The sequence below is a fragment of the Sorghum bicolor genome, chromosome 7, assembly GCF_000003195.3.
Source record: "Sorghum bicolor cultivar BTx623 chromosome 7, Sorghum_bicolor_NCBIv3, whole genome shotgun sequence".
Classification (NCBI taxonomy): Eukaryota; Viridiplantae; Streptophyta; class Magnoliopsida; order Poales; family Poaceae; genus Sorghum; species Sorghum bicolor.
In genome coordinates this window covers 62,116,049-62,139,098 of record NC_012876.2, presented here as the reverse complement: position 1 = coordinate 62,139,098, position 23,050 = coordinate 62,116,049, and the positions used below count along the sequence as shown (strand labels likewise).

At 46.0% G+C, this 23,050-nt stretch overlaps 5 protein-coding genes across 5 annotated transcripts; 4 read left to right on the top strand and 1 right to left on the bottom strand.

The window, feature by feature from the left end:
* LOC8060590 (glycine--tRNA ligase, mitochondrial 1) lies at positions 190 to 4,461 on the top strand. The gene is made up of 9 exons (XM_002445748.2): positions 190 to 728; positions 1,278 to 1,660; positions 1,746 to 1,863; positions 2,151 to 2,345; positions 2,460 to 2,684; positions 2,879 to 2,938; positions 3,183 to 3,263; positions 3,369 to 3,774; positions 3,864 to 4,461. The coding sequence occupies exons 1-9, from the start codon at positions 216 to 218 to the stop codon at positions 4,097 to 4,099; spliced, it is 2,217 nt and encodes a 738-aa protein (XP_002445793.2). The 5' UTR covers positions 190 to 215; the 3' UTR covers positions 4,100 to 4,461.
* Positions 6,460 to 8,457, top strand: LOC8060589 (UPF0481 protein At3g47200). Its single transcript, XM_002445747.2, has one exon. It carries the CDS (start codon positions 6,667 to 6,669, stop codon positions 8,275 to 8,277), a length of 1,611 nt encoding a protein of 536 aa, XP_002445792.2. The 5' UTR covers positions 6,460 to 6,666; the 3' UTR covers positions 8,278 to 8,457.
* LOC8060588 lies at positions 12,803 to 14,562 on the bottom strand. Its single transcript, XM_002444628.2, has 3 exons — positions 14,281 to 14,562; positions 13,673 to 13,949; positions 12,803 to 13,042 (listed from the first exon to the last, which is right to left on the bottom strand). Exons 1-3 carry the CDS (start codon positions 14,524 to 14,526, stop codon positions 13,002 to 13,004), a joined length of 564 nt encoding a protein of 187 aa, XP_002444673.2. The 5' UTR covers positions 14,527 to 14,562; the 3' UTR covers positions 12,803 to 13,001.
* LOC8060587 (GDP-fucose transporter 1) lies at positions 17,528 to 19,561 on the top strand. Its single transcript, XM_002445745.2, has 2 exons — positions 17,528 to 17,671; positions 18,082 to 19,561. Exon 2 carries the CDS (start codon positions 18,100 to 18,102, stop codon positions 19,120 to 19,122), a length of 1,023 nt encoding a protein of 340 aa, XP_002445790.1. The 5' UTR covers positions 17,528 to 17,671; positions 18,082 to 18,099; the 3' UTR covers positions 19,123 to 19,561.
* Positions 20,189 to 22,777, top strand: LOC8060586. Its single transcript, XM_002445744.2, has 3 exons — positions 20,189 to 21,431; positions 21,549 to 21,725; positions 21,823 to 22,777. The coding sequence occupies exons 1-3, from the start codon at positions 20,472 to 20,474 to the stop codon at positions 22,441 to 22,443; spliced, it is 1,758 nt and encodes a 585-aa protein (XP_002445789.1). The 5' UTR covers positions 20,189 to 20,471; the 3' UTR covers positions 22,444 to 22,777.

Sequence of the window (23,050 nt, the reverse complement as noted above, 5' to 3'; positions counted from 1 at the left end):
AGTTTTTTTTAGTTTAATAGTTAATGTTTTTTTAGGGAAGTTTATAGTTAAAGTTAAACTAAAAATTTCGAACAAGAAAGTTTGTGAAACCTTCGTATTCGTATAGGTCCATGAACTTTTTTCATATTTAATTAAATCAAAATGCGAGGGTTCAAATGAACACTCTTCAACGATCTTTGTGCGTCTTGCTTTCGTTGCCGCGGCCGCATCCATCAATGGTCTTTATGCGATTCCGCCCCCAGCTCATCTTCTCCTCACTCCTCCGCTCCACCCCTAAACCCAGAACCCAGCCCGCCGCAACCCTAGCCGCCACAGCGCGCCGCCGGCACCACACCACCGTCGCCGTCACCTCCATGGCCGCGCCGTCGGAGGACGCGCTGCGGCGCGCGCTCGCGGAGCGCCAGGCCGCCGCGGACGCGCAGGCCGAGGCCGTGCGCGCGCTCAAGGCCGGCGGCGGCGCGTCCAAGGCCGACGTGGACGCCGCGGTCGAGGCGCTCAAGGCGCTCAAGGTCGAGGCCGGAGCCGCCGCGCGCCGGCTGCAGCAGGCGCTCGGGGCCGGCGCGGGTGGCGCCGCGAGGGAGGAGCTGCGGCAGGCGGTGGTGAACACGCTCGAGCGGAAGCTGTTCTACATACCCTCCTTCAAGATCTACCGCGGTGTCGCGGGGCTCTATGATTATGGCCCGCCCGGGTGCCGCGTCAAGGCCAACGTGCTTTCCTTCTGGCGCCAGGTGACGCCCGCGATCTGTCTCTGAATGCTTTGAATTTTTTACCCTGTAGTTTCGTCTTAGCTGATGTGCGTGGTTTGCTGTGCGTCAACGATTGTGACATTTGTGACCTTCAGATGCGGAAAAGTGGTTTGTGACCTTCAGATGCGGAAAAGACATTTGTGACCTTCAGAATTTTGTTTTCCCGTGGGATTTGTATCTATAATCTGGACGATGATAACGATTTTTCTATTAGGACAGGAGTGTTACATTATTGTCCCTTTTCAAGTTTGTATATGCATTGTTCTGTCAGCTGATAGCAAGAATATTTTCGGTGCTTTAGTTATACAATGTTGACATTAATCTTGACGAAACTTTTCTCATGTCAATTAGTAAGTATTGGAAAATGTGCTGTGGAAAAGTAATTTTTAGCCTTCCTTGGTGCAGTTTGTGTTGTGATTTGCTAGTTTTTACTGGAATTGATTACATTTTAGTTACTTCTTGTGGCTGATGATTCATCCTGTTCTACTTCTTCTTTGCTAAGATTACTGAGATTCTTAATTTCTCTCCCAGCACTTCGTTTTGGAAGAGAACATGTTGGAGGTTGACTGCCCCTGTGTGACGCCTGAGGTTGTCTTGAAGGCATCAGGCCATGTTGAGAAGTTTACTGACCTCATGGTTAAAGATGAGAAGACAGGCACATGCTACCGTGCTGACCACTTGTTGAAAGATTTTTGCAAGGAGAAACTTGAGAAAGACCTTGCCTTGCCCCAAGAGAAGGCTGATGAATTGAAGCGTATTCTTGCCATTTTGGATGACCTCTCGGCAGAGGAACTTGGTGCAAAGATTAAGGAATACGGCATTGTTGCCCCTGATACAAAGAATCCGCTTTCTGATCCCTACCCATTCAATCTTATGTTCCAGACATCTATTGGTCCCACTGGTCTTAGCGTGGGGTAAGAATATTTCCATTCTCTTTGTAATGATGTTTCCTTCTATGGTGATTGGCTAAAAAGGTCCAATTTTGTGTGGTGGAAATAGGTATATGCGACCAGAGACTGCACAGGGTATTTTTGTAAACTTCAAGGACCTGTACTATTACAATGGCCAAAAGCTCCCCTTTGCAGCTGCTCAAATCGGCCAAGCTTTTAGAAATGAGGTTTGTGTTTTGTTTGTACTAATTACTGTGTTATATGCCATTTCACTTGTTACTTCCGCAATTATGGCATGCTTCAGTCACTGTTCGTTCAATGCTCCATGCTTTGTTCTTGAAATTAATTAAGGTTCTACACTAAGTTTTTGTTAATATGCTTGGAATAATTTATACTTTATGATAGTACATTTGTATAGTTAGCATGCTTCTAAAAAGCAGTTATTGGCTATGTGATAGTTGCTTAGATATTCCCTTTTTTAATGTACTCACTATGTCTATTACTTGACAATCAGATCTCACCACGACAAGGTCTTCTCCGAGTGCGTGAATTTACATTGGCAGAGATTGAGCATTTTGTGGACCCAGAGGACAAATCACATCCAAAATTTGTTGATGTTGCTGATCTGGAGTTCCTGATGTTTCCAAGAGAGTTGCAACTCTCAGGGGAGTCAGCCAAGCTAATGAAGCTTGGGGAAGCAGTTTCAAAGGTTAACAAATGCTGGCAGTTTTTCTCTTTCCAATTTAATCTATTTCTTTTGTTTATATAACGTTGTTCCTACCCAGGAAGGAATTTTAAACTTTTACACTATTGTTATTTACAGGGAACTGTTAACAATGAGACACTTGGTTACTTCATCGGAAGAGTCTATCTTTTCCTGACATGTTTGGGAATCGATAAGGGTAGGTTGCGCTTCAGGCAGCATCTACCTAATGAGATGGCTCATTATGCTGCTGACTGTTGGGATGCTGAGATAGAGTGCTCTTATGGGTGGATAGAGTGTGTGGGTATTGCTGATAGATCTGCATATGATTTGAAAGCTCACACTGTAAGATTACTATCCTTTTCACACTGGAAAATTTATGAGACATTTTTGTCCTTTGGATATGTTGCCACATCAATTGATTTGCTCATCTCATGTTGTAACTGCACTTTGCTAAATGAAATTTATATCATTGTACTATGTTTGGTGTGCAAATGTGCTACTAATATTACCATGATTGTCTGTTTATTATCTCACAGGAGAAAAGTGGTGTCCCACTTGTTGCTCATGAAAAATTCTCCAAACCTAGAGAGGTTGAGGTGAGATATCATATCCAGTTTCTGCAGTAGCTATAACTTTTCATGTTAAATACATGACACTGACAGCTTTACTTTCCCATTAAAGTGCATGGTTCAAGATCAACTAAATATTACAAAAATTTACATGGTTCAAGTTCACTACCGTTCTGAGTGCTCTATTATATAAATTTTTCCTCATACATTAAAATGAAGTCGTTATTTCATTAACATGTGCTTATATGTTTGCTTATATTCATTATTGCAGAAACTTGTCATAGTTCCCTCGAAAAAAGACCTGGGGCTGGCTTTTAAGGGCAACCAAAAGATGGTCCTTGAAGCATTGGAGGTAACAAGTCTTGTCATTATCCTTGTTATATGTGGCTGCTAGCTTTTCTGATGTCTCCGTTCCCTGAGTAAACTACTTTATTCTGCTGGTATCACCATATACCAGGCTATGAGTGAGAAGGAAGCATTTGAGATGAAAGCTGAACTAGAAACCAAGGGGGAGACAAATTTTAGAGTCTGCACACTTGGAAAAGATGTGGTGATTACAAAGAAGATGGTATCAATCAGCATGGAGAAGAAGCTGGAACATCAGCGAGTCTTCACCCCTTCGGTCATCGAGCCGTCATTTGGCATAGGCCGGATCATCTACTGCTTGTTTGAGCATTCATTTTACACAAGGCCTAGCAAATCAGAAGAGGAACAACTGAATGTCTTCCGGTTCCCTCCTCTTGTGGCTCCTATCAAGTGCACCGTGTTCCCCCTCGTTAAAAATCAAGAGTTTGATGCTGCTGCCAAAGTAATCGCTAAGGCATTAACAACTGCCGGTATCTCCCACATTATTGACACTACTGGTATGTGCGATATGATCTCAAATACTCCACTCCCATTAACGCAGGCCGAAAGGACTTTATATGTAAGCTTAAGCTTGTGTTTGTTGCAGCAATTTCTATTGGGAGGAGATATGCGAGGACAGACGAGATTGGTGTTCCATTTGCTGTAACAGTGGATTCAGCAACAAACGTGACGATCCGAGAGAGGGACAGCAAGGAGCAGATCCGTGTGGACATCAACGAGGTGGCATCCGTGGTGAAGCAGCTGACAGAAGGCCAAAGCACCTGGGCAGATGTTTCTGCAAAGTATCCTGCCCATGTTGGTCCCCAAGGTGACCAGGAGTGATAAATCCTGCCACCCTTATGTCTAGCCATCGATTGAGAGGGCATCAGGATTGATTGTCTTCATTCTCCAATTGGCGAGAAGATAGACTAGCCTAAACATAACCGCTTTTGGTATTGACACGATCCAGCAAGGCAGTTTTTTCCCCATACATACATGATACGTGCTATAGCAGTTGGATGTTATGAAGTCTGCAGATGTCACCAATGTTTTTGTTTCTTTTAAATGTCTCTTTCTTGATATATTCTGACCCATACAAAACTTACCATTTGAGTTACTTTTGAACTGGCTCTCCTTATGTAAGGTCAGACTGAGAATTGTTCAGCTATCTACAGTGGAATTGGAATTTCAGTTACTTATCTCAACAGTTGCCCTGTCTGTTGGTCTGTTGGTGCTCACCGCTCAGCTGGAGTCTTACCAAACAAGATGATTCTGTTGGAATTTTCCAGCCGCTCATGACTCATTTCCTTAGCGATTAAGGCAAAGTGATGTCTACAAAGCTGGTGGACAATTGAATGCCCGTGTCACCTTGTGCACAGGCTTTCTCAAGCCTCGCGCCTGCTCCATTGAAGTGCTTTGGTCATAGTCATACGTAGATGCTATCGTTGCTAATCTTCGTCACAGATTTTCGATGGCGTTTGCCCAGAAACGCTGTAGTTTCTGCCGGTGTTTCCAACGGTTTGTTTTTGCAACGCAGTGGCAGCGCTTGACTGAACAAACACCGGCTCTAAACACTCATAAACAATACCAAAATTATCGTTTATTCAATCGAGATTGACCTCTAAACACTCATAAACAATACCAAAATTACTGTTTATTCAATAGAGATTAAGGGTGCTTTTGGCAGAGAGATCTTTTTGACTCGCAGTAGAATCACCGCCAAACGCCACGAAAAGAGAAATGATTGACGAAGTATCACTAGTTCAGAGAAACACCCAAATATGGTTTCTCTTAATTCTAATTATACTTTCAAGAATTAAGAGAGCTAGTCAAACAGTTTCACAAAGTGATTTAGATTCAACAGAAATATGTTTTAAAGAGAATATGGATCTAAAATATTTCTAGGAAAACCTAGATAAATATTTCTAGGAAAACCTAGATCAGATGCAACGTAAGTGAGACTAGGATGACCATGGCCCACCACAACATTTAGTTCATTTCATCTCGTGTGTAGGAGAGACCTAGGTGGAATCCACACTAAAAATAACCCCATAAAACCATGTTGATGAAATTATGCACTGAGAAATGAGGCTTAAAAGATTCGTCTCGTAAATTACTCTCTAGCTATGGTTTTAGTTTCGTAAATAGCCTATATTTAGTACCTTATGCATGTGTCCAAACATTCAATGTGACAGAAGTTAAACTTTACTAGCACCAACTAAATAGGGCCTTCATAAAACCAACCAGAAAAGACAGATAAGAGAAGAGTGAATGGAGAAAGTTTAGAGGAATATTTGAGTGAATGGAGAAAGTTTAGAGGAATATTTTTCTCATTTAAATATTATACGCACAGGGAAAATATTGGATCGTCAATCCCCATTGAACGGTTGTGGGCGACGAAAGAGAAAAAAATATTAGCCTCTTTAATATTTGCCATTACATATAGATATTGTAGATATATCTAGAAATCTTAGCCTCTTTAATATTATATTAGAGATAGAGATATATTTAGAAATCTTAGCCTCTTTAATATTATGTTAGAGATAGAAATATATTTAGAAATCTTAGCTCTTTAATATTAGAGGTAGAGATAGAGATATATTTAGAAATCTTAGCCTCTTTAATATTAGAGATAGAGATATATCAAGAAATCTTAGCCTCTTTAATACTAGAGATAGATAAATTAAAAAAATCTTAGCCTCTTTAATACTAGAGATTAAAGATAGAGATAGAGATATAAATAGAGATAGCGATAAATATAGATAAAGATATATAATATATACCATTTGTTATTGGCCTGTTAACCTGTGCCGACTCATTTCACAACCATCTTTGGTTACCGAAAAAATGTATGCAAGATTAAATTAGTTAGAACTTTTATCTCTAATTCATCACGTATTACTACTTTTATTAAAAACCGACCAAAACAAAAGAATCGGAGAGAGAGAATCAGCGAGAGAGCGTTGGACCGAAATTTAGAGGTTTTGTTTTTTCTTATTTTCATATTATATATGTATATAGTTACAGTTCTAGATATAGAATGGATTAGATATAGATATAAATATGAGAGTTGCTATATTTTAGGTGCTTAATTTTTCATACAATAATCCTACATAAACAGCTAATATAATTGAAGGGATAACTCAAAAGAGAATTTTAAATTGTTTCCATAATCAAACTGTAACAACACACTGAATAAGAATAAAAAAAATAGGCACCATAAATATTTCTATAGTCAAACAATGATGACAACAATGCATGTTGACTGTATAGTAACAAAAAAACGAGGTGCCATAAATACTATAGCCAAGGAATGACAACATTGCATATTGATTGAATATAATAATAAAAAATCAGGACCCCTACATAAAGGACACAGATGTGACGGTCATCTTGGGTCACTGTCACTCATGGATTCTCCTCTGATGGAGCCCCTGCTAGTGCCCAAGGACCACGCTCCGGCCGTCGCCGCCACACCGGGCGATCACGGCGGTGCTGCGGCCGACGAGAACAGCACCGTCGTGGACACTACCAGTGGCCCGGGCAGGGCACTCGGCGACGCCGAGGAGAAGACAAACGACGACGGAGAGGTAGAAGGGGACGAGCTGTCGGCGTCCGTGCAGCGCCGGCTGGACGAGAGCAGCGGCGGCGTGGAGAAGGAGGATGAAGAGGAGGAGGAAGAGATCGGTGACGACGCGGGGGCCGACGACATGGCAGCGCGCATGGCACGCCGCCTGGCGGCGCTGCCCGGGAAGGCGCACGAGAGTGAGCCGTTCACCATCTTCCGCGTGGCGGGGTCGATGCGCGAGCGCAACCGGCACCTCTTCGACCCGCAGATGATCTCCATCGGGCCCTTCCACCGCGGCGCCGGCCGGCACCTCGCCGCCATGGAGGCGCACAAGTGGCGGTACCTCCGCGACATCCTGTCCCGCCCCGGCGGCGCGACGCTGGCCACGTACGCCCGCGCCGCGCGCGCGATGGAGGCCCGCGCCCGCCGCCGTTACGCCGAGCCCGTGGCGCTTCCCCCGGCCGAGTTCGCCGAGATGCTCCTCCTCGACGGCTGCTTCGTCGTGGAGTTCTTCCTCAAGGGCCACGACAGCGAGGAGGACGCGCTCATCGACGCGACGTGGGCGATCCAGAACGTGTACAACGACATGCTGCTGCTCGAGAACCAGCTCCCCTTCTTCGTCCTGGAGCGCTTCTACGACCTCGCCACCGGCGGGCTCGGCCGGGACTACTTCGTCACCAACGTCCTCGTCAACTACCTCACCGTCGACATGACCTCCGGCCCGCGGGACCCGGAGAGCACGCGGCCCCCCGACGGCGAGATCCACCACCTGCTCCACCTCTACTACTACTGGTTCCTGCCGCCGGAGCAACGGTTCGGGAGCGGCGCCGCCAGCAAGAGCGAGGACGAGGCGCTGGAGGAGATGACGTCCAGGTCCATGGACGACGAGCGGTCGCCGAGTCTGCTGCCGCCGGCGTCGGAGCTGCAGGACTCCGGGGTGACGTTCCGCGTCAAGAAGTCGCCGCGGAGCATGGTGGACGTGACGTTCGACCGGCGCAGCGGGACGCTGGAGATCCCGGCGGTGGAGAGCTACACGAACCACGCCGTGTTCGCGAACCTGCTGGCGTACGAGCAGAGCCGGGGCCGGTGGGAGCTGCAGCGGCTGGTGAGCTACGTGCTGCTGATGGCGTCGGTGGTGGACGCGCGGCGCGACGTGGAGGCACTGCAGCGCGCCGGCGTGCTGGCGCGCGGGGACGAGGAGACGGCGGCGTTCTACGCGAACCTCGGGGAGCTGTGCCCGCCGCCCGAGTTCGTCGACAACTGCTACGCCGCGCTGCTGCGCGACGTCAGGGAGTACTGCGGACGCAGCTGGAACCGGCACCGCGCCGTGCTGGTGCACGACTACTTCAGCAACCCGTGGACCAGCATGTCCGCCGCCGCCGCCGTCTTCCTGCTCGTCCTCACCGTCGTGCAGACGGTCTACACCGTGCTGCCTTACTACAGCCCGAATTAGCCCCCCGCCGGCGAGATTGGCCGCCGTCACACTACAGCAGATTGGGTGATGTCCTGTGTTTTTCCTGCTAGCGATTCTGCGGATCAAAGTACGATTCCCATGTTTTCTTCTTCTTCAATTTCTCAACAAATCTAAAAGGGGATCCATATGAATGATAATCCTATATGCTTATTTTCTTTATTTCTTACAATCCGTTTACAAATATATCGAACGCGATTTTGAAACTGTGTAGTCTTAATTGGTTGTTAGAGTACGACGTTGGTCACGTCGTGAATAGCGATTAACGTAGTACGTGTCAAGTTGGGGTGGATCTGATGCTCAAAAAAAAAAAAAAAAAAAAAAGCGGGGGTGGATATGGTGGTCGTGTGAACGCATCAAGTTCCTGGGTCAAATTACGGAAAACTAAAGCCCCTCGCCGCCGGCCGAGCCTGTTGGCAGATCGAGGCATGGATTCCGCGGCGGAGGACTCGGGCAACGCGGATCGGGCCGGCGACGGCGATGACCTGATCAGCGGCCTGCACGACGACGTGTGCTCCTCCACATCCTCGAGCTGGTGGCCGACGCGGCGCGCTCTCGCGGAGGTGGCTCGGGCTCTGGGCGCGCGTTCCCGCGCTCCGCTTCGCCTACTCTCGCCCGCCGGCAGTGTCGTCCTCCAGTACCACGGCGGCCGAGCTGTGCGCCGCCTTGGAGGGGTACGTCTCCTTCGTCAACGGCGTCCTTGCCCGGCGTAGTAGTAGTACCTAATCATCCGGCTGCGCCGCCATGGAGAGCCTAGCGATCTCGTGTGCCACGGGCTCCGTGCACCTGGAACAACTGAGAATGCCGGCGTTGATCGATGCCGCGCAAGGGTGGATCCGGTACGTTTCTCAGCAGGATCTGAAGAGCTTCATCCTGGATCTACAATAGCGATTAGGATCTCCCTACCGAGGCTTGAACAACTTGCAATGTTCTTTTTCGCCTAGGTGCAATTTCGGTGGCTGATTTGTTATGAGAGAAAAACACTGCTTAATGGCGGAAAGATTCGGCAGAAAAGCTCAAACTAGGCTGGACGCCTGGATGTCTTGAGATTGACGACGGGGACTTGCCGCCGTGCATGCGGAGACTCAAGCTCAGTCTGTGGTCACATTGCTGTCATGACAACCGCTACGGCGAGGCCGAGAGAACCATAGTAACACACTACTCCTCAATCACTAATTCACTATAGCTCCATCACATGCTTTGATGTGACTCTTTATGGCCGAAAGGTACATCTCATCTCTCAGGATCATATCTATATAGTATCTCACAAACATGGTTACTGCTAATCGCCAAATCCATGAAAACACATGCTTGATTGCATAAATTTGTTATATATCCTCCTCTAACAATATTCAATTTATCTATTGTCTTGTTGACACACTTTAGTTTCTTTTAACTTTGATCAAGCTAGATATTCGAGGAGGACGTGGACTTGATTGAAAGTAGGATACCGCATCATCACCATTAATGTTGCTCTTCAGTTTGAGCGACATGACTTTGGAGAGGGCGTGGCAAACCTACTCACGCGATTCAGCAATCTTGGGCACCTGAATCTACATTTGCCATTCTTCCTCTGCCTGCAGGTGAGCACCTACTCATCCTAAACTCATTGGTACTATTCAGTTCTCTTTTTGTAGACAGTTCCTCTCTCCAACCGCATCGCATTAAACCAACATGTATCTGAGCTGCAGCACCACGACTTGAAAGCTGGATTAGGTTTCGAATGCCATCACCAAGACTATTGGACAGCATATGAAATCTCCATGGATCACCTACAGGAAGTCAGGAAGTAGAGCTTAGCGGATTGACAGGAACAGACTGTGAACTCTTCATGAAAGCTGTGTGCTTACAAGTGCCAAAGGACTCCGTAAAGTGGCTATAAGTTTCAACCCAAAGTGTCGGCAACATCAGGGCAGGATGGATGCGTTTCAGCGTATGCTACATTGCTACTTGACGAAGGAATGCAGACTTTCCACCCTGACGCGTTTATGCTTCATGCTTGCACGAATTTGTAAATACGTACGTGGTGGAATAAAAAACTTCATAAGACTTTTGCTGAAATAAAAAAGTCATGCAATTTCGTTTTTGCATTATATATATTCAAATGTGTTGATATCCTCGATGATGGTAAAGATGTTTGCTGTATTATTGGACTATTATACGTAGGGCCACTCACAAACGTGGTCTCACTTAGTTTGTCTCAATTTATTTTCATTTGGTTTGTTATGTCTCACTTAATTTACTTTGCTTTGTTTTGTGACAGATTTATGATTTTTCCCCAAAAGAACAGCACAAGATTGCCAAATATAATAGCTTACAAGGAAGGAAATAAAACTAATAATTAAAACAAAAAACAGAGGGTTCGAACGCTGATTTCAGCTGATGTAAAATCAACAAACTTTTCAGAACTAAGACCTTACTAGTACTGGTACCAAAATAGAGGGGCTAATTGAGTTTTCTGAACCTATTAGAACAAAAGAAGTACAGCTAGTTCTCATCTCGTATCCTAAACAGTGATACTTTTGATTTGAACAGATAAACTGTGATCTTGTTGCCTAAAGTCTTGCTCTTGTGTACACTAATGCCTCAGCAACTGAACTCATAGAGGAACAGGAACTAGTAAAATGGCGAAGCAGCAGTTCAGAAGAAGTCATTATTAAATTTAAAAAACTAAAATTTCTAGACAGTGAACAAAGTAGTCTATGAATTGGCAACGTACAACCAAATCCATCTATTTCTATGTTCTATTATTTTTAGCGTATGTAAAAATACTGATATGCATACAGCAAAATCATGTAATTCTTTGGAATAAATTGTGGAATATTGACTGTGCACCAAAATAAAGCATTTTCTGTGGAGGCTAAGTCATAATACTATCGTGCTTAGAAGAATCCTTCAGCGCAGAGGGATGAATATAGATACCCGATGCTGCATGTGCCGAAGATTGGACGAGGATGGGGATCATCTGTTGCTGAACTGTAAAGAGGTGAAGAAGGCATGAAGAGAACTGAATATGGAGGGAACCTGGAAGAGGCTTGCAGTGTACATGGGCTAAAGGTATGATGGAGTTGATCCTCAAAATGAAAGAAAAGGACCACACCATGATCAATTGATCATGCTGCTCTATGTTGTGGGAAGAACGAAATCGTTGGAGGGAAGAAGGTCGAAGAAGGACTGCAGCTGAGGTTGCCTACATCACAGCAGCCCAAGCTGACAGATTTCAGAAGAATGAACGACGGGGTGTGTTGTCGGATTTGTGTCAGTCCTCTCGGTGGCGCAAGCATGAGCCCGGCGTGCTCAAAATGAATTCTGACGGGGCTTTTGACTCCTCAAACAAAGATTGTGGCTGGGGATTTTCCATTCGCGACGATCAGGACCAGGCAGTGGTGTCGGATGCCGGCCGAGAAGAACACCCAGCTGGATGCTTTCCATGCGATGGTGCTTGGGTGCTTGGCAGGGTTACAAGCTGCAATCAGGCTAGGGATTATGCATATCATAATTGAAGTGCTTGGCAGGGTTGCAGATCGCTTCCCGGCTCTCTTTTCGCACTGTACTCAAAAAGAGGTTTCAGTCAGTTACGCAGTGAACTCCAATCTTCAGAATGCATTCGTCAACAGGTTCACAACGCAAGCGGTTGCTGAACTTGGCCAACTACAGCTGATCCTTCAACAAATAGTGCTGGATGAAGCCACCGAGGTAAGCTCGACACTTCCACAATCTATGAGCTTCTGAATATGAGAAGACAGCAATCAGACCCGGCTTCAGATTTCATCTGGAACAATGCTTCGCCTCCAAGGGTTCAATTGTTCATGTGGCTTGTCAGAAAACAACGAATTCAGTGCCGTGCAAACCTTTTCAAGAAGCACAGCGTGGACAACTCATCATGCATAATCTGTGGCTCAATGTAGGAGACAACGGAGCACCTCTTGTTCCACTGCACAAAGGCTGCTGAATTTTGCGCATTCCTAGGCGTACCTATCCCTCCAACTTCTGTTTCTGCATACGACATCCTTTGTACAATCAAAGTTGGTACAGTGCCGCAGCAGCAGCATAGCAAGCTTGTCGCTTTATGCTGGTGGCAGCTCTGGAAGAGAAGAAATGGTGCTGTTTTCAGAAACGAATTGTCCTCTCTAAGGCAGTTACTGATTGACTGCCCATCTGAAGCCAGGCAGTGGAAGGCGAGGCTGCCCAGGAGGCAGAAACCGATCGCTGATCTTTGGTGTAATTCGTTTCACGAAGCTATACAAACAGCTCTGTAAACCTGGATGTACATTCTCACCACTACTAAAACTACACAAATCTAGGCTGCCAAGTCAAACTGCAATGAAATACAAATAAAATCAGGTGGGGATCCCCCCCCCCCCTGGTTGAACCTTAAAAGAAAAAGGTGGATGTCTCCTTGATCAAAACGGCTCCCGAAACAAACAAGTTCAGGCTGCCACCAACTGGAGGAATCATCATCGAACTAAAACGTATTACTACCACAGAGTTTATGCACTGTAATGAGTCGATTTGAGTTTATGCACTGTTCAAGCATTATTTCCACATAACACTCACACATTGTAAGTTCTGAATCTTGATACACAATTCAAACCTCCTGAAGTCAGCACAACACATCAAACCAAAAAAACAAGTTTGTTCCTGAGAAGTGCGGCCTATTCTCATCCCAATGCTATTGTCAGCAGTCTGCTTGCTCCCACATTCTGCTACGCTGCATCAATATCTGGGTGCTGCAATTCCATTGCCGCTGAATTTGAAGGGAACAAGTAAAATCAGTGATACATTTACACATAAGGCAACATATTGCAGTTTTGCAAGTGTTGAAACAGTTGAATATTTATAACAAGATCAGCCAAGGCATTCAAACAAAGTTTCACAACTAAATGTTCTGAATGCACAGTTCAGAGCCAAAACGTTAGGTAACAAGAACAGAACATTGAGGCAATTTTCCCATCATGCTGTTATGAACTGTTTGTGGTAATATGTTTGTCTGAAATGGAGCAGTGATCTGTTTGTTTCTCTTAAACAGTGCTCAGGTGATTAAAGAATTTGTTTATGACCCTTAAGCCAGTTTAATAGCGCTATTATGAATTGTTGTAGTCACTTGCAGTTCTGGTTTGATCAATGGTTTTCAGGCCATGTAGTGAGCATGTTTTTAATGTTCTAACAAACTAACAATCACTTAGGTGACACCGTTTGGTCATTAGACAAACACTATGTACAGATCTAGTATCAAACATGGCACACTGAAACTATGCCAACTCAGAATTCGTTTGGCTGATGATGAAAGGCATTCAACAGATACAGTAGAATATTACTCTAGTAGTCTAGCAACATCAATTAAAGCATGACTCCACTTCTGCAAAGCTCTCCTCACCTGCTGACCCGGTGGTCAAGACAACAATGTCCATGGTTTCCTCGCTGAGAGGAAGATCGACAACTAGAGGTGTGACTCGCCCAAGGAAGCCGGCCCTCGCGCACAGCGTGATATTGTTGAAGTTATCATCGAGTTCGTTCGCCAGTTCGCCTATCAGGAAATGCAAGGACCTTCCATCGAACTGGAGCGTTCCCCGTCTGGCCAAGATAAAGATGCCGGAGTTGTCTGCCCGGATGTAGCGTATCATCCGTCTCAGCAGCACTGGCGCGACACCGTTCTGCATGTCGCAATAGAACACACTAACGATTAGCAAAACAAAGCTGGGAAATATGAATACATGACTGTCGGACTGTCGCAATGTTCAGACTTGAGAATTAGTTAGCTCCAGACCAACGGTGATAACAAGAACAGGAACAGCATTCAACAACTCAATCAGCAGACATTGTTTGTTAGCACATAGCAATAGCTGAGAATCAGAATTAATTTCTGGAACATATGACTCGTTTTTTTAGTTACTGGCAGGAAACTAGGAACTAGGAATTAGGAATGCAAGATACTAGTAACACACAAGGAGTTGGAACTTCCAAGCAGCGGAACCGCAAACTCACCGGAGTTTGATCCGGAAGCTGTGGCGGCGCAGGTCTGGGGGGGATCACCTCAACAGTGTAATGCAACGCGAGTTGCTCGTTTGGTTCTTGATTGACTGGTTGGCGCAGCAACACGCCCCCACCCCCGTCCGCCGCGCCGAGCACCTCCCACATGATGCCGGGCTGCAGCGGCGTGTTGTACACGCACTGGACCACGCGGACGACGCCGACGGGGTGGCCTTCCTGCGGCGCGTCGTCGTAGTCCATCCTGACTCCGAGGTACCGGCCGTAGGCGGCGCTGTGGAGGAGGACGTAGTTGGCGCCCGTGTCCGGGTCCCGTAGGAGGTGCACCGCCCACGCCGTGTTCAGCGACGCGCGGTGAGGGCTCAGCGACACTCGCCACCCGTCCTCGTCGGCGTGGAGGTACAAGCTGGCGTCCGCGCGGCTCCGCAGGCGGACGTGTGTCCGGTCGTGGAAGAACTCCATCGCCTCTGACTCTCTGGTGACGGGAGGCGGACGGTGGCGAGGGTGGGTTTTCTCGGAGGACGGTGGTGCTGCTCCGATGGCGGCGAGCGGAGACCGGCCGGAGAGAGAGAGAGAGAGAGAGAGGAGACGAGAGCAGGTTGTTATTGGTTGCGACGGTTAGTTTTGCTTTGGGCGCCGAGCCGAGCGAGGCCGGGCGGGCGGGGTATTTGTATTTCATTTCCAACAAACAAGAAGGCAAAGTCGGTTGCTGAATATGCCAGCTGTTCATTGACAGGCATCGATCGGGTGATGGAGGTACTGGCCCATGGGACCCACCGAACCGAACAGAAGAAGCTGACGTTGGCACCTAGGAGGAACTGAGGAAGAAGGCCCAGGAGAGCTGAAGCATGCTTGAGCTTGTTATATGAGAGAGAGATAAACCCACCCGTACTGCACTTTGGTTATTCGTTTGAGAGATGAACACTCTCCTCCTGGACACGAATCTTAGTGCAAATTCTGCGGTCCATATTGCGAAAGTATGTGCCCTTGAGGGCAAAGAAACTGCGTTCGTCTATTAATGGCTAATAACAGTTAACAGCCTTTGAAGTGTGGAATTCTGGATGAAGTGGTAATTAGTGAAACTATACTGTACTCTGTGCGCAATTTAGTTTGTTTCTTCCTTCTGCCCTTTTTTGTTTGTATACTTGGCTGCTTACTGATTAGTGATTATATAGCATTGGTGATTGCACACTTAGCTGCTTACTAATTAGTGTGTCTTCTGGTTGTGAAAGAAACTGGTGGAGCAGTGGAAATGATGTAAAATTCAGTTTTATAGCTCAAACTCGATAGTTAATATCAGTGGCATGTTATCCTTGAGTGTTTATATATGGATAAACAATAGTATAGATGTGCTAAAATCTGACAGCAGTGCCTATATGCTACAGTACCATTTAGAATTTTAGACTAGTACAATAAGATCTGTAAAATAACTGCAAAACAGACTTACTAGTATTAATACTAGTATTGGCTATCATACATCTGAATTTTATACTTACTAGATCATTTATGAGGACTGCAGCTGCTTGCTTGCTTGCCTGGAGACTGAGAACAGAAGATTTTGCTGGGAGCTGCAGCTGCTTGCTTGCTTGAGGAGAGGAACATAGAGAGGTGTTATGCAGAAGGAGACTTCAGTGGTATCATCAAAGTCAGAATGTAAGTGTTCATGTTAGTTTCTATTCTTTCATATTGTTTCCACCACATTATAATACATGGTACATTATTGAAACAAATGAGAATTCTGTTCACTGAAGGTAAAATGATGCCATCCATGTGCTATGACCATGGGCACATATAGGTACAGTAATCTGTATTACCCAAATTCAACAGGCCACCTCATGTCCTGTCTGAATCTAACAGAAAGATATTTTCATGGGCGTTGGGGCGACGTATTGTTCCTTGATGACAGTGGATGATCCTTGGATCGTTTTTCATCTTGTTTAAGAAATTTTTGAATTGATTGACACTCAAGCTGTATTGTTAAGAACCCTTCATGTTCAAGCTGGAGATTCCTCCCCTCGTTCTTCTGATTTCTGTGACTCAAGGTGAAAGCCCAATTATTATTTTCAACCTGCTGCCGCTTTTGCTTTACCTCTGAATGCCCCATACAGTAGGCTCATCCACCTGATGTAGTGCAGCTTCAGAAGCAACTAAAGGATTGGCAGTTTTAAAGAGCTTCTGATAGATAGCTGTCATTCCTTTAAGTCTTAATTCTCCATTCGTACGTTTGTTGATTTATTTTTGCAAGAGAAATAAAATGGTCAGAATGTAAACCTGAAATGATTTGCCTCAGGTAAGGCTCGCGCAGAACAGAGAAGCTGCTCGGAAGAGTCGACTGCGGAAAAAAAGTGGCCATAAGAACTAGATTTGTCTCCCAGATTTGTCTCGTAAATGTTTTCTTTTTTACGAGAAAAATTGTATGTCTACAAAATAAAATATTCAAATACTTACGAGAGGTCTTGTTTTAAAGATTGTATTGTAAGCTACTCCATTAGAATTTAGAAGTTACTATTTAGGATAGCTAGCGACACAGGCCTTGTTTAGATATAACCAAAAAACCAAAACTTTAAAGATTCTTCGTCACATCGAATCTTACGGCACATGCATGAAGTATTAAATATAGATAAAAAAATTAACTAATTGCACAGTTTACCTATAAATCACAAGACGAATCTTTTAAGCCTAGTTACTCCATAATTGGACAATGTTTGTCAAATAAAAACGAAAATGCTACAGTGTCAAAATTCAAAAACTTTTTGCATCTAAACAAGACCACAATCTCTAAACTTGTTTTTATAAAAATATTTAGAAAAATAATATATGTATAATTTGTGAAAATATTTTTTAAGACAAATCTATTCATATAATTTTATATTTGTAAACTCAACAATTTAAAAATTATTGATAATTTATATTTTCAATGTTTGACCTAATCCTTATCCAAAACGATCTTCTAAATCCTATATGGAGGGAGTATTCCCTCTATCTCATAAAAGAATCGCTAGCTAGTTTTTTAAAATATTAACACCATTTGTATCACTAAATAAACTTATTTTGAAAATATATTCAACGTCTAATATATATTATCAGAGTTTAAATATTTATAAGAATGTTACCTTTTCAGGAGAGAGAGGGAGTACACTCAGATTTGTTTTCATTTATTTATTTAATAAACTTCTCAAACATGCTGACGTCACCCGCTACCCGCTAATCTGCTGCTGCTTTGGGTTCTCGTTCCTCTTGGCCCAAAAATGTCAAGCGACTGACTGAATACAGCCACCAGGTGCTCTCCCGTCCTCACCCCCAGAGCGCGCCAACTGCGCGACCGCCGCCGCCTACGGCAGGTGCCGTGGTCTTTGTCGGGTCCAGCGTCGGCGACGAGCGCCCACAGGTATTCGCGCCCTTCATCTTCCTCTCCTCCTGTGCGAAACCGAGCACCCGAACCCTAACTTTAACTTAAGCTATTTGGCTATCTGTACTCGGAAGTCGGATCTGATCTAATCACAAGTCTATACTTGCCTGCTGACTTGATTTTTCTGAAAAAAAAAATTAGCTTCTACTGGGTCCGCCTTCCGTCCCTGAATCATGGCTGTCTAGAATCCAAATAGGCCCGTTTTGTGTTCTTCCAGGAGCAGCCTGGTCAATGCCATCTAGTTCGTGGATGAATCCAGTGTCATTTAACACCGTCTGATTGATCCCTGGTTGCTTGATGCCGCCTCATCCGTGGATGAACCTAGTCTAGTGTCAGCTGACAATTGATTACTGGGATCCGGCTTCTGATTTTTCCATGTGAGTTTTCAGGTCAAAGGGGCCTGATTCATGGCGAAGCAGGCGTACGCCACGAGCAGCCTCGTGGTCGGGTACGCGCTGTGCTCAAGCTTGCTGGCAATCATCAACAAGTACGCCATCACCAAGTTCAGTTACCCTGGGCTCCTGACCGCCCTGCAGTACCTGACCTCGGTGGTTGGGGTGTGGGTGCTCGGGAAGCTCGGTTTCCTCTGCCACGACGCCTTCAACCTCAAGACCGCCAAGAAGTTTGCGCCGGCCGCGGCAGTCTTCTACCTTGCCATCTTCACCAACACCCACCTTCTCAAGCACGCCAACGTCGACACCTTCATCGTGTTCAGGTCCCTGACTCCTCTCCTGGTGGCTATCGCCGACACCACGTTCAGGAAGCAGCCGTGCCCTTCCAAGCTCACGTTCCTGTCCCTTGTGATCATTTTGGGAGGCGCGGTTGGCTATGTGATGACAGATTCGGCATTTACCCTCACTGCGTACTCGTGGGCGCTCGCTTACCTGATCACCATAACTACTGAGATGGTGTACATCAAGCACATGGTCACCAACTTGGGGCTCACCACCTGGGGCTTTGTGCTCTACAACAATCTTCTTTCGCTGCTAATGGCACCAGTGTTTGGGTTTCTGACAGGGGAGCACTTGTCGGTATTCAGAGCCATTGAGTCAAGGGGACAGAGTTGGTTTGAGCTTGATTCCTTTGTGGCCGTTGCACTGTCCTGTGTCTTTGGTCTGCTCATCAGCTTCTTTGGTTTTGCTGCAAGGAAAGCAATCTCTGCCACAGCATTCACAGTGACAGGTGTGGTCAACAAGTTCCTCACGGTTGCAATAAATGTGATGATCTGGGACAAGCACGCAAGCACGTTCGGTTTGGTTTGCTTACTCTTCACTCTTGCTGGTGGAGTGCTCTATCAGCAATCAGTTGCAACAAAAGGCAATTCTTCAGCACAGCGAGAGGCAGCAGCTAAGCAAGGAAGAGGTGATGATGATGCTGTCGAGTTGGATGAGGAGAGCCAAAGGCTGGTTTCATCTCCAAAGGTTGTCTGAGGTGCATGATCACCAAAGATCCAGTTTTGTTCTTTTTTCTGGAATAGGCACGCCCACATATTGAAGATTCTTCGTAGTCATATACTGAAGGAAATCCAAGAGGCAGCATTGTTGTTCTAGGAAAGGCTGCAGTAACTTTACATGATACATATTTGGTCTATAATTGTTTGTCACCATGCCGTGTTTACTGGTAGGCTATGCAATGTTTAATTACTTTAGAAATGGCCAACCAATGCAGTGACCATCCTATATGGTTATTGGGACCTATCTGACATTGTATTTTTGTATACCTGATGAGATGACTATCAGATTACATACAACCTTTCTGACATTCTATGTTTTAGCAGTGCATTAGCTTCACGGTTCTGGTATGATCAGATTTTCAGTGGCCCATTTGTTATCAGAGAGGGCTAAATAAACTACGCATTTGTTTGTGTTATGCACTAAAGTTTGGATATCCTCAGTATAAATTTTACCACCTTTTTTTATTGATATGCGTTAAAGTGTGGATATCTTCAGGATGCTTTGCTGTAAGAGATAACAGCAGCAGTTGATGAGAGACTGTCAAGATCGGTTGCATTATGGTCATCCGGTGTATTATTCTACAAGGCAATGTCAAAAAATTGTGTTGATTGCCCTCAAAAAGAAAAAAAAAGTATTGTTGATGGTTCATATGATAATTGGGTTAATGCTGTTGTTGCTACAGCAGCTAAACTAAACGGTCGCTGGTGCTTGGTTTTATGTTATCAGGTTATGTTATGTTCCACTGTTCTCCAGATTATAATTCTGTTGAGCATGAATTAATATGATTTGGCATGGCTTCAGAAGGATTGCCGCCCGAGATTTGCATCTTGAATTGTGGTTAGGATTTTGCTCACTTGTCATATTAATTGGTTGCATTTCCAGATTTTTCTTTTTAAGAAATAAACTGGGGACCTGATTCACTCTCTTGTTCCTGAATCCTCAGTCCTTAAAAAGGCTCCGAATGTGCCTGAGATGGTTTCTTGTTTGCCTTCAGACATGTTATTAACGGTGAACATGTTAACATACTCCATAGGTTTTAAATTGTAAGTCGTGCTATTCTAGCTACAAAGTTCTTACAAACATTACATGGTGCTTCGAGCTGGTTGGTATTCTGTATTCTGTTAAAAGAAATTGGCAAAATAATAATAATAATAAAGAATACCTCTAACTCTACGGTGGGCCGGGCCTAGTACGATGCGCCAGAAGAACCTCTCGGTGAGTCCAGCCCGTTGCAGAAGCATGGCGGTTTCGTGAGCGAGGAGTGGGAGCCTGGGAGGGCCGGTGAGCGGCGGCGCGGGAGGAATCCGGCGGCGAGTAGCTCCGCGATGGCGCCGCAGCTCGGCGCGTCGGCCGCGAAGAAGCGGCGGGTCACTGAGGAAGCAGCGGCGGTGGCGGCCGATGAGGGGGACCCCATCCTGGCGCTGCCGGAGGACCTGCAGCTGCGCATTCTGTCCCTGCTCCCGCTCAAGTCCGCCATCCGCACGGGCGCGCTCTCCACGCGGTGGCGCGGGCTCTGGGCGCGCCGCTGGCCCGCGCCGTCCTCGCTCGACCTCCACCTCCGCTCCGGGGTCGACGACCCGGACCGGCTCCTCGGCTCGCTCCACTGCCGCGGGCACCGCCACCTCGACCGCTTCTCCCTCACCTTCCACTTCGGCGAGTACCGCCGCCGCCGCCTCCCCCACCGCTACTTCCGCGACGAGGACATCAGCCGCTGCCTCGAATACGCCGCTGCCTGCGACGCCGAGGACCTCAACCTCGACATCGCCGACCACTTCATGAGCACGGGCTCCATGCTCCGCTTCCCGCCGGCCTGCCCCCGCCTCGCGCGCCTCTCCCTCCTCCACGTCGGCTACGTCACGTTCGATTACTCCCTCCGCTCCGACGCGTACGCCGCCCTCGAGGTCGTCCAGATCCACTCCGCCCGCTCGGTGGACATCAACCAGCTTCTCCCGGCGTGCCCTCGCCTCCGCACCCTCGACCTGCGCGCCTGCAAGTTCCTCGATGAAATCTACGCCACGTCGCCGCAGGGGCGCCTCAGGAGCCTCACCGTCGCCGAGTGCAACCGCGTCACCCACCTCTACGCCGGCTTGGCCTCCGGCCTCCGCTCCTTCCGCCTCAGCAGTGCCCTTCTCCCCATCTACGAGATCGCGGCCACCGCGCAGCTTGACGACCTTTACATCTGCCTACGGGGGCCATGCGTAAGATATCCTCTCAAGCACTGGATCCAAGCGCTTCCCAACCTCGCCAACCTCACGGTCCTCACCATCTGCAGCATTGCCCTCCGGGTCGGTCCACTGTGATGCCTGTAGTTTGTTTTGTTCTTATGCTGTTCATCTAGATTGTTTTTCATTTCATCTAGTTTATTCTAGTCTGCTAAATAACTTTGTAAACTATTCCTGCAGAGAATTTATGCGTTGGCTCGTTTCGGATCAGCTACTTGTTTGACTAGGCTGAGGAAATTGCCGAGCTTGAAAGAGCTGCAGCTGCTGATGTTTGAAATGAAAAGCTCCAATCTCGCTCATATCTATATGTTCCTCCAGACCTGCCGGTGTCCAAAGCTGGAGAGGCTCTTTGTGCAGGTCAGTTTCTAGTGCATTTCACTGGTGTTCCTGAATGCTAACACTACATTCTTATTTCTCTGGTGTTCCTGAATGCTAACACTACATCTACCTGCAGCTCCCATCAAGCAGTAGTGATACTTTTGTAGGGAATTCCTTGGAGGTGGCAGAGGAGGATGATTCAGAGGGAAGGCATTCCGAGGAAGATGTTACAGAGGATGATGAACCGGACAAAGAGCTTTCGGAGGAAGAAGATACAGAGAGTGATGAACCAGAGGAAGAGCTTTCGGAGGAAGATGTGACAGAGGATGAGTTATTGCAGGAAGAACTGGTACAAGAATATATGCTGAAGGAAAGACCCTACTATGAGGATGTGTATGAGGAAGATATTCTGGGAGAAGATGTGCCAGAGGAAGATTATTTTGAGGAAGATGAACCAGAGTATGACTTTGGTAACCTTATGTTTGTAAGGATGATGAAATTCAAGGGCCACTACTTTGAGTTGCGTCTAGTAAGTTTTTTGTTGAGGAAGGCCACTGGTCTAAAGAAACTGCTATTGGTTGCTCCTAAGGGGAATCTCATGGACAGGGTTGGAAATGATCATGTGGATCTATCCCCTTTTGTGGAGACAAAACAACTGCCTTTCAGAAGAGCTTCACCCAATGTTCAGATAATTCTGAGCAAATGTGATTCTGCTGGAATCCAGCCAGTGCATGCTGAGATTTTTTCCTATTTCTAGTTTTCTCAGTTGAAGAATACGTTAATCTAGATAAATAGTAAGAACTTGCCAAGTGGATATACTGAAGGTGTTTTCGGCTCTTTATCTATATGTTCCGTTTCCACCATTATTGTATGAAATGTGGAACAGTAAAGCCACTAATATATGTATTGTACACAGTGGGCATGATGTTTTGTGGTATAGATCACCTGGTTGTATGATTTAGGCATTTTGTGCTGCTCCCTGAGTTCTCTCTCTACTCTTTTTTTTGTCTTTTGTTTAATCATGTTACCTTTGCCCTGTCTTGTAAAACATGATGTTTCCGAAGAAAAGTTGGCTATCTTGATTTCTTTTCTGTTCTGTGTGTATTATCCTTCTCGCTTTTTGCTAAGATCAAACTGATCAGTACAACTGCTGGACAAGAGAAGTCTGACAGAAGGTCCAAGGAAACCTCATTTGGAATGCATGAATATTTGCTGAAACCTGCAGGAACTGAATGTTTACTGTAAAACCCATGCATTCGGTTTGGAGAAAGGCAAGTCTGGTAAGTTACCTCAATCTCCATTTACTAGACTGCGGCAACTGTTGTAAACTTGTAATGTTAATAGGGTTTTACGCTGTCATTATT

Excerpts from the sequence above, each read along its gene's own strand:
- LOC8060588 (XM_002444628.2), bottom strand. The coding sequence starts at position 14,526 with ATGGACTACGACGACGCGCCGCAGGAAGGCCACCCCGTCGGCGTCGTC. Across the intron at positions 13,950-14,280 it reads AGCTTCCGGATCAAACTCCG|AACGGTGTCGCGCCAGTGCT; the intron begins GTGAGTTTGCGG and ends TGCGACATGCAG. Across the intron at positions 13,043-13,672 it reads CTTGACCACCGGGTCAGCAG|CGGCAATGGAATTGCAGCAC; the intron begins GTGAGGAGAGCT and ends CTTCAAATTCAG.
- LOC8060587 (XM_002445745.2), top strand. The coding sequence starts at position 18,100 with ATGGCGAAGCAGGCGTACGCCACGAGCAGCCTCGTGGTCGGGTACGCG.
- LOC8060589 (XM_002445747.2), top strand. The coding sequence starts at position 6,667 with ATGGATTCTCCTCTGATGGAGCCCCTGCTAGTGCCCAAGGACCACGCT.
- LOC8060590 (XM_002445748.2), top strand. The coding sequence starts at position 216 with ATGGTCTTTATGCGATTCCGCCCCCAGCTCATCTTCTCCTCACTCCTC. Across the intron at positions 2,346-2,459 it reads TTGGGGAAGCAGTTTCAAAG|GGAACTGTTAACAATGAGAC; the intron begins GTTAACAAATGC and ends TGTTATTTACAG. Across the intron at positions 2,685-2,878 it reads ATGATTTGAAAGCTCACACT|GAGAAAAGTGGTGTCCCACT; the intron begins GTAAGATTACTA and ends ATTATCTCACAG.
- LOC8060586 (XM_002445744.2), top strand. The coding sequence starts at position 20,472 with ATGGCGCCGCAGCTCGGCGCGTCGGCCGCGAAGAAGCGGCGGGTCACT. Across the intron at positions 21,432-21,548 it reads TCTGCAGCATTGCCCTCCGG|AGAATTTATGCGTTGGCTCG; the intron begins GTCGGTCCACTG and ends CTATTCCTGCAG. Across the intron at positions 21,726-21,822 it reads TGGAGAGGCTCTTTGTGCAG|CTCCCATCAAGCAGTAGTGA; the intron begins GTCAGTTTCTAG and ends ATCTACCTGCAG.